The 10576-nt window shown below is 38.6% G+C and overlaps 1 protein-coding gene across 1 annotated transcript; it reads right to left on the bottom strand.

Moving 5' to 3' along the window:
• Positions 1-2106: 2106 nt before the first annotated feature.
• On the bottom strand, positions 2107-10314 carry LOC110054057 (transcription initiation factor TFIID subunit 7-like). The gene is made up of 13 exons (XM_089272761.1): positions 10230-10314; positions 9395-9554; positions 9126-9198; positions 8950-9002; positions 8338-8418; positions 7409-7499; positions 6802-6860; positions 6260-6331; positions 5948-5988; positions 3765-4006; positions 3224-3342; positions 2809-2868; positions 2107-2728 (listed from the first exon to the last, which is right to left on the bottom strand). The coding sequence occupies exons 2-13, from the start codon at positions 9458-9460 to the stop codon at positions 2690-2692; spliced, it is 996 nt and encodes a 331-aa protein (XP_089128887.1). The 5' UTR covers positions 9461-9554; positions 10230-10314; the 3' UTR covers positions 2107-2689.
• Between the last annotated feature and the right edge of the window lie 262 nt (positions 10315-10576).

Here is a 10576-nt window from a genome sequence, read left to right as displayed (position 1 = left end):
CTCAAACGATAGATAGTGGCAGCCATCTTTGTTTGAGTTTGGGCGCAGTGCATTGTGCACGTCATTCGAAAGTTGGCCGTAAATAAAATACTTAGTTGACCATATAAAAAGTCGAGTTGACCATATAAAAAGTGTTTAGTTGACCATATAAAAAGTCAAGTTGACCATAAAAAAAGTCGAGTTGACCATATAAAAAGTGTTTAGTTGACCATATAAAAAGTGTTTAGTTGACCATATAAAAAGTCGAGTTGACCGTATAAAAAGTCCAACAGACCATGGAAATATGTAGGGAATATTGACTGGTTCGGCGCCCCATATTGTTAACTGAGCAGTTCTTGCTCTAGAAGATGTATTAATTTCAATGTGTCAGAGCTCTAGAGTACTAAGTTTCCGCTTCAACGGCAAAACTCATTGACAGATGTTTCTGTTACTTAACGGCCGCCATGTTTGGGTCCCTCTGAGGGGCACAAACATGGCGACTCCATGCAAAGCTCTATAAATTTTAGTGAAACACTTTTCCGAATAACGCGCGAATGAAAAACCGCAGACCTAAATCTTGTCGAGGTTGTTTATGTATTAATCATCTTTCATATCTCAGCTTCTTGACTTAATTTATTGAATGTTTACGATTTTTATTTTTGATGGCGTGACACTGCTAAGCAACCCAGACATTCATCATAATGATGATGATGATTGTCAGTCAGCAGATACATCACGAACATTCATACACAATTGACCACTTGGGGGCGTGGTTCCAGGGCCATTCTGCGACTTCTGTTGTGGGAGGAGGGGGGGAGGGAGGAAGGGAGGAAGGGGAGGGGTAGAGCAAAATTTCCCCAGGCATCAAGTACAAGCCACGAAAAATGTCCACAGTCCGCTTTGGGGTTAGTTTAACGGCAGGGACTGGCCACGAGTTTTCCAGACAGCATCGTGCTTCGCGCTCGTGGTTGTGCTCAACTCTCCGGCATCGCGTTTCGCCCTCTTTCCCGCTCATCCACCTGTTTTGCGGGCTAAGCCAGCAACAAATTGGCTGCGGTGAAGACAATTCACGGAACAGATCCGTTACTAGCTCCTGAATGTAGAAAGAATTGTGTTTACCAGTAAAAAGGTCGGTTCTTGTTTTCTTCACTGTACGATTGAAGACTGCTAGCTGAATGATAAGCTTTTTCTATGATCCAAGATAGGTTTCAGTCTGTTGCATAGGATAAGTGCTGAAAAATGCAAGAAACCGTAGTGGGCCTCCTAAACACAACTATTTTCTTCACAAAACGAACTCGCTCATGCTTGGGTTTTCAAGCAAGAGCGGCGAAGCCGTCTGAAAGAGCAGGCGAGAAAGCCCCCCACCCCCCAGCCTGCGTTGCAGCCGGACGTGTTACAAAATCCCCGGTATTGCTGGTTTTCAGTGTCACGCAATTCAAAATGGATCAAAATAAAAATCAAAACCGGTCAATAGATAAAGTCCAGAATCTGGGAAATGAAAGAAGGTAAATATGCAGACTCTCGCCAAAACTCTAGTCACAGCAACTTTTCTTATGCGAGATATGCGGAGAAATTTTTTACCCAAATTTATAGAGATTTGTATGGGACGCCATGCTGGTTTCCATCCGTATGGGCACCAACATGGCGGCCGGAAACCGACAGAAACATTTGTCACTGAGTTTTGCTACAAAAGCGTGAATTTATCCCTGGAGGAACTCTAAAACATTAAAATAATACTTTTTCTAAGACATGAACTGTTCAGATAGCCAAGTTCCCCGAAATAAGTCACTTTTTTGGCCATCATGACAGCTCTCTAGGCCGTCATGTAAATGCGGCATCACGCAAAAGCTTAGAAATTCAAGCGTAGTGTATCACAAAACCAAGAATCCATTCGGAGCGAAAATTTGTATGAATATTAGTTTTCAGCTGCTCTTATACATCATTAAAGTAAACTCTCAGGAAGATCAATAGTTTTGTAGTTCGAATTTTAGTGACGTCATTTTAGACTGTCTGCGACGCAGGCTACCCCTTCCCCCATCCCCCCCCCCCCCCCCCCTCGGCAGTTCTCATGCACTTTGCAGATTATACGAGTATGCAGTACTCTCTAAACCAAGAACCAAGAACGAATTTTAGAAGATTATACTTTATTGGCTGCTCAAACACAGTTCCTTTTGTTAAGAGTCAGCATTTGTAGCCCACAGAAATTAACACTTGTTTTTGCTTTTTAGGGCCTCTTCTGATGAGCCCGGTAATCGGGCTAGCCTGGTCAGCGGGAGGAGTTTAGTATTCAGTTCATAAGAGAAATGTCAGCCCAGTTACCAAGGTAACGAGACGAGTTTGTACACGAAATATTTCAACTGAGAAAGTGTATGAGAAAAGCGCCTTAACCATCCACGCCTATCAGCTTTGTCGCTCATCATTCATGGTCATTACTTCATCGTTTCTTCTTACTTATTGCAAAATTGTTTATATATTGAAGAATCCAGGAAGTTTGGAATGTTTTCTTGCTACGAGTTCCGTGCATCCAGTTCTCGCTTTTAGTTCTCCTTCCACCCGTCCTATTCACGGATCACCCTTGCCCTCATTGGTGATACACTTCGCCTCCCCATCACAGATGCAATCTTTCTCTCTAATGCTGATTATCATCACGGACTGAACGTGCATCACAGCCTGCAGTAAATACATAATGTCTCCACTTCCTCTACAGGTTTCATTGCTTGGTGTGACTTTGACCCTCCAGTCTTCGAATCTGCACATAGAATTAAAAGAAATGGTGTTAATAGGTTAACTGGTCAACACTTGAGATGTAAAATCGGCAAAACAATCTACCTCCTGTTCTTGCTCTGTCTCCTGGGATTTGATTTCCTCGAGACCTTTCTCAAAGCGTTGCTGTGGAATGAGGAAAACAAGAAATAATTAGTCAACTGAATTAAGGAATCACTTGGCTTGTTCTCAAGTTTGATGCCACCATTAACATATTGCTATCAAAAGATGGCGATTTGGGTCAATTTCGACATAATAAAATTCTTACATGGCGCAGAGGCTCACGAGACTGAACTAAAAGAAATCCCATGAGGTCGAAGCACGAATAAACAATTTCTTTTGTCAAAGTCCCCTGAGCCTTCACAAAATGTTAATTTTTTTGAAATCACAGATGATCAGGTCGTTACTTGTTACTTGCATGCAAAAACAATGCCTTGATAAAAGTATAGCACTAAGCCTAACCCCCTAACACCAAAATTACCTTAAGGAATAGATTAGAGGCTTCTCTAACTCGCGTCTCCTGCTCTATTCGAGCTGCTCTGATCTCATTTAGCTTTTCCCTTGCAGAATGTAACTGAGCTTTAGATTCTTTTTCATTCACTAAAAGAGATAATAATAAGCAAACTTAGCTTACATGATCTGTTAAAACGTTGCAAATGCATAATTAAGAAAAACTTTTCTTCATAATATGTTCTCTGGTCTTAAGAATATTGGGCCAGTGGATTAGTGGCAATCTTGTTTTCTTGGAAAAGAGGGTGATGCGAAAGCACGTGTGAGAGAAAAAGTAGTGCAGGTATGACCACAGTTTATCTTGTGTTTTCTTAAGCAGCGCAGTTGACATGACAGACTAAGAGAGACGAGAGACTACATGTAGTCCATTGGGGCAGCAGTAAGAGTTCATTTCTGGTTATTGGTTCTCTCAGCTATTTAAGTCATGTAACAAATATAAAAATAATAATGTCTCAATGAGCTCAAGCATAAGGCATACCTTATGATAATGTACAGCTGACTAATTCACTTACTTCTTAATTCAGCGGATGGTTGCTCTTCCATTTCCACATCAACATTTATGTCATTGTCATCTCCATCATCTTCTTGAGTATCATCTTCATCACCTTCCTCATCATCACTACTAGCCTCCTGAAGGATGGCAAACAGTTCATTCCTGTCCTCATCATCACTCCCACCATCCTGCTCTTCAATTTGAGTTCCAGACAGAGGTGACGGCATGGATGTGTTGAGCAATTCAGCATCTAATACAACACTACAACAAACAATATATTAATAGACAAATACATGACTGTATACTGACATACTGGAAGCAGTCCCTAGACAAAATGGTTCAGTTGTTTTTCAACTTTTCAAAGGTACCATTGAATAAGGAAACTACATGTCATCTGCACTTTTCACATAAATGCCAAAATAAACATTGATTTGTGCAGTTATAATCTAACTAGTTACAAAAACATGAAGGGAAAACTGATATCTTGATGACTTTGTGGACTCTTTGTATTCTTATCCTGTGTCACAGCCACCCTTCCCAAAAAGAAAAATAGAGACGCGTTTGTGTGTTGCCATTGTTAATCATGTTCAAGGCACGTGAATTTTCTAGGGAAGTGTGAAAAATGACCTGATTGGTTGATCCATTGATCGATGAAGTGCAGTAAATTATTGAACTCAATGCCTTATGTTTTATCGGTCACGATGACAAATATTTAGAGAGTTGGCGATCAAGACCACAATCAAAATTTGTTACACTTTGTGTATGACATTTAGATTTACAACATAAATTATTTTGAAGTTTAAAAGCCAGATTAACCGTGGTAATCAGCGTTTTATGTAGACAAGATTATTCTGTGAGTGGCCTGTTTCTTTATCTTGAATGCCAATTGAAAGTCATTAACCATCTCATGCAAAGATAACATGCAGAGAGCAAGTTTCTTTGTTGTCTCTGTGTGCCACATCAGCTGTTGTGACAATGAAATAGTTTTTATGGGTGGATAATTAATGTAAGGAACACGATTATCAATGGCAACACACAGATGCTTTCTCCAAATTTTCTTTTGGAGAGGGTGGCCACGACACAGACTAACTGTACATCTCAAATAATGCGCTGTCACCCCATTATCCTGATGAAATCAATTGAAAATTTAGTAATCCAATTTACTTGCATTGATTTCATGGATTAACCTACACAAGGCTTGAAGATAACTTTTTGGACCACTTGCAAAGTTTTGCCAGTAAGATTTTTTTCCACTAGCGAACTGGTGAAACCACTAGCAAATTCTTTCCCTTTGAAACTTCAATGACCATATCTGATATAAAGATTAGAATTGATATTCTGTTAATGAGTTGAAAAGTTAAAAGAAAGGTATTAAATGTTTGGTCTCCTTTATCATTGTCCTGACAGCCACCACCTATCTACTGCAGCTCTGGGGTGACAATCAGTCTGTTTTTTTGGGCCCTTTATTTTCACTCTAATCAGCATGTCCATGGTGTTAGTACCCAAGGCCCAATGCCAGTCTGACTTCACTCTCTTCATTGTGGAAATTCCTCGTTCACAAGCAGCATTTGCTGTGTTATCTCTGTTGGATCCCAACTTCAAACTCTTGTTCTTTGGTGGGTTGAGGTCTTCATTGCTACTGGCACTCGTGTTAGAGGTTGAGGGGCCAAAGGGCTTTTTGAAGAAAGAAGTTATTTTTGACATATGTAATGAAAACGATAGCTCCAAAATCACAAGGGACGACAACAACACCCCAATGTGCAGTTGTGAGACAGAGCCTCGGTGTAATACTGCTGGCCAGTGGCTAACAAAAAAACACTTGCCCTTCTTAGCTCAGCATCTGCTGTTTTATTTGGCTCAGATGTCATCCGTACATTCTTTCTTGCGTTGGAACAGCTTTCTCCAAATGTTTAGGAGACATGGATGATTCTAACTCGTAAATGTTTGCTAGTGGATATTTTTTCTCACTCACAGATTATCAAAATCACTCGCATTTTGCGAGTTTGCAAGCATTAATTTTGAGCCCTGCAATATGTAAGTAATTAAATGCAAACTCAACAACAGTTACAAAAACAATGTAAACGTGGAGTCTGCTTTTGTTTGGAAACCAAACATGATTGAACATAAATGTGTTTGAGCATGAATGGCCATTTTGTGGCCAAGTTTTTGTACAAAACTTGATCACAGAATTCCCTCAGTTACCTTTCGTCTGGTTTCTCTTCATCTTGTAGGACCTCAAAGCTTATAGTGCATTAAGGAGGTACAACTGAGAGTCAACTTAAAGGTCTTGACAAAATCCAGCCTTAGGTGTCCAACATTACTATCAGTGTTCCTGCATGAATGGCAAATAGTTTAAAGCCAGATGGAAAATGTACTTACAGGGCAAAAGCCTTGCAATAACCATCTTGGACTTTGTGTATTCTAAAATATATTTGACTTTTATAAATTACGACAAAAATGACATCATTATTAATATTGAGCTTTCCTTAACATCAGCAACTTAGAAAGGATATTGACATTAGAGGCACTCAGATCAGTCCTTAGCAAACGTTTGACTTCCTTTTCAACTTCTGGGGACTCCACTAACTATAAAACAATTGTGAAGGTTAATAGTCATGTTTCATGCTTGTTTCAGAGTTCATTTTTGATCTGTTAAAAGAGGCCTCAAGATTTTTTTTTCTATTGTGGGGAGCCTCTGTGAAAAAAAATATTTTCCTGTAGTAGTCTTAGTACTTTAGTTTGACAGTCCTTCTGTTACATTTTATGCTTGCCAAAACATAAGCCAGTTACTGTGGAAAGCCAGGTAGTGGCATACCAGCCTCTACCACTTGTTGGATCTTAAATAAATACATGCATAACTATTTGCATATTACTACTGAATTGTACAAACATCGCTAAGGGTCTAATTAGATGTACGTTCCTCATCAATTTCAATATGACTTATATAAAGTACAGATGAACCTAGCAGGAGAAAGTCAGTGGCACTCTCTATAAGCAATCCTCTGAGGCAGATTAGTTAATAAATTTCTTCCACCAGTATTTCCATTAACAGATACCTTTTTCTTTGCTGTTTTTCTAAATCGTCGCTTGCGGACATTCTTCAGTGGACCAGTAACTGAAAGGATTAAGAACTATTTTAATTATACACTGAAAATGATTATTAACCTCTATTTTATGAGATACAGATAATTCTGCATTGGGATGTAAGTAAATATGAACTGCCACAATAGGCCTTTTTACTGTAGCTTGGGCAGTTTGTTGCCCCATTTCATCATGTGATGATACTCTTGAGAATTCTTGCTTTCAAATATTCAAATAGTAGCGTGTATGTGAATGAACAATTTTTAGATAGATAAAAGAACAATTCTCTAGAGAAAATCACATGATCTGTGATGGGAAAACAAACTGCCCAAGCTAAAGAGGCTCTAGACTATTATGTACATAACTTGTATGTACCATTTATACAGATTCATCTGCAATCATACCCAGGTTCAGAAGCTTGCTAACAACCAAGATTAGGGTACACACATTAAGCCACAGTTTGAAAAAAAAAAAATACTGCTGTTACGAGGACTATCTTGTGAAAAAATGACACAACCTAGTACAATGCATCTATAAAACATTTTAACTAGTACACAATTGCAACTATCATAAAATACATACTTCCATGATTCCAAATAAATCTCTTGGATTCCTTCTTGGGAGAAATGTTCTCATCTTCTGTTAAGCTGTCATCATCACAACAAACTAGCATCTACATGTAAAAATGCCCAACAAATTCCACATTTTGTTAAATATCGCTTCATTTGCATATTAAGGTATTTTTTCATCAGTCTTTACTTCCCATCTGTATATCTTATGATAATCTTCTGGCTTGGCTTGACGGTTTCTACCTTTAGCCATGAGGCTTTCTGAGTTTGGTTCCTTAAAGAGTTCTTAATTTAGGTTTATGGAGATCATCTTAAGCTGCTACTTACATTAGCTTGAGAAACTAAGACATTTTTAATGCATAATTATGTCTCAGACACTGTGAGTTATGGCAAGTCATTGCATTAACTCATTTGTGAGTAAAAAGAAATCCTATTATCATTTCAATTAATGCATTTGTTTCGCCCCCCCCCCCCCCCCACCCTTCTCCAAATTCAATGTTGTGTAGGCACCGTGGTCCGTGTACTCTAAGAAATAAAAAAATCGACATTGTTTGGGAGGAACAGGGGAAAATGTTTCCAAGACGCTTGAATATTCAAATTTTACTGCCAAGTGTCTCAACACTTTGGTTGCCCATTGTATCTTGCAATGGAGGGTCGGGCAGGGGAATATCATTACAAAGAGATATATGTCATTTTCATTTGAAAGACTCCCTGCATTAGCCTCAGTTGCAAGCTAGTTCCAGTCCAATACCGAGAATATGAATATCACCTATTAGTGGACCATTAGTAGCCAGCTAGTTGTCACAGTACAATAATAAGTTATTGATTGATTGATTGATTGATTGATTGATTGATTGATTGATTGATTGATTAACTGATAGAACGAAAGATTGATTAAGGGCATTGAGTGAATGGAGTTTTGGTCTGGTGTTAAAACAGTACCTGGCAGATGTCTGCAGTCTTGTAGAAGCTTTTGCTGTCCACTGTCTTGTGAGATTCTATTATGCTTGGCAGATCCACAAGCTATTACAAAGAAGAGCAAAGCATGGTATTCACTTGTTAAAGAAGCTCATCTGATTTCTTTTTTAAGACTGATCAGAGCCTCTCTTTTAACAGAAAATTGAAGAAGAATGCCTCAAGACTGAAAATCACAGTGTAAGGTAAAATGTAAGAAGTTTTAAGGGTAAGTTTCACAAGTGAAGGTGAAGGACATAAAAGTCATACAAATGTACAGTAGATGGGTGTTGAAACTCTTCGAATCCTTGGCATTTATTTGAAGTCCACCATGTATTTGTACTAGACCTTATTGATGTGGTTGATTCAAAGACTGCTACATGTAACAACAGCCCATTGGGTACTTAGCAGAAATCCCAGAAATTTCTTTGGAAAACAAATGAAACGGCAATTTTCTGAGAAATAAGTTTGGAAATTGTGAAGCTATAGTTTTAGTAAAAGAATGCTTTGCAGTTTGTGTCAAAACTAACCCTACTTCTAAGTCTGCCTGCACAAATTATAAACAATGATCACAAAACTTACATAAGTTCACATTCTTACCTTAGCTGATAAAGCTGTCCCATCAAATCTGACTGTTGCATGTCTATAGTCGGCTTTAAAACATTTTAAAGATATGTATGATTAAAATGAAGAAAACTATATTTAAACCCGGTAGACATGAATAACCACAAACAACAAATCAAAAAAAAAAAAAAAAAAAACCGTATGAAACTGACCTTGAAACTCAATCGAAAGCCTATCTTTTAGCGTGCCATTCTGGATTGCAAGACTTAGTGCTGACGCATAAACCTGTAAAATAATGCCTTCGAATCACTGACTGTCTTGACATATCAGATCACTGATTACAAAAGTTGAACAGATCGAACTGTTTCAGCTTTTGACAAGTAAAGCATGATGATCATAAAAACTACAGAAAGTCGCGACAACTAAATATGTCAAACAGTAGTATTAGATTGACGCCTGCCCTTGAACCAACTCATCTTACCTGAGGCACACGTAAAATAAACTGGTTTTCCAATTCACCTCCATCAGACCTTGCTTTCGAAGACATAATTTACATTCAATCCGCCATTTTCTCCGCTAATGCCGCATGGAGTGATGGGTAGTACTCGTACGTTCTCACCAGGCTTCCGACTTCATGAGGTCTAGGGTTGGAGATGTGGGAGGCAAATTTCCCGCTTCGTGATGTTAATTTATAAATTTAACTAGTTAGCTACCCTATTCCACAAGCGGGCCTTCAGGCTTGGAAATGAGATGTTATTATATAGATACGAGTGTTTTACTGGAAAATACACCACTCGTAAAATTCATACGAAGCCAGGAGCCCAAGGACTCCTGACGAAACACATCAGGGACCCGAGTGACATATTTACCATATCCTCACTAGTGAGCGGAGGGCATTGATGAACCGATGATATCATTTCTCGCTTTTTACAGTTGTTTGTGGAAACAGTCAGTTCATCTCTATCATAAAAAGAAAATTACACGGTGGCTTGAAGATATGAATTTTATTTTCTCGTGTTAAAATTTAAAAACAGTGTTTTACTCTCTCTCTCTCTCTGCGCTCGTTCGTAAAATATCGTTTTTACTGCTCGAAAATTAAATAAAATTCATATCTTTGAGCCGCCTTGTAATATCCTCCATATGGATAACCAACAAGGCGCGTATTAAACCCTGAGTTAGCTATAATCATCCCATACGTCCAACAAGCGCGAGTGGAATAATTGTTTTACTTATTAAAAACGCCCCCAAAATATAGAAAATTAAACTAAAATAAGGATAAAAACGCTCCAAGAAACGAAATATGAATCAACTGTAACCTTTGTAGGATAAAACACGGTGAGCCATAGAGTTAACCAACTCCAGCGATCCTACTTGTAAGTGATTTATATTGTTTCCGGCAATGAGGTTAGACACTGTATATCGTATCACTGCAACGTTAATATTGGCTCAGCTGTCACCTTCTTTTTTATTCCAGTTATTTGCAACACTAATCAGTCATTTTTATGGGAACGATTTTGCTGTTTCCTTCCGCAGGTGAACTTTTCACCCACGACCTACAACCCACAAACCACCTACCCATCTCCGGTAACGAGATTAATCCAGAAGTTATTACGAAGGTATTAGGCACGTAATGCAACGCATTACGCGGGTATTTGACTAAATT

This window comes from Orbicella faveolata, unplaced genomic scaffold (genome assembly GCF_042242905.1).
Source record: "Orbicella faveolata isolate gen_17 unplaced genomic scaffold, um_ofav_v1 contig_35, whole genome shotgun sequence".
NCBI classification, from domain to species: domain Eukaryota; kingdom Metazoa; phylum Cnidaria; class Anthozoa; order Scleractinia; family Merulinidae; genus Orbicella; species Orbicella faveolata.
Note: the sequence above shows the minus strand (reverse complement) of the source record. Positions and strands in the feature narration are given on the sequence as shown.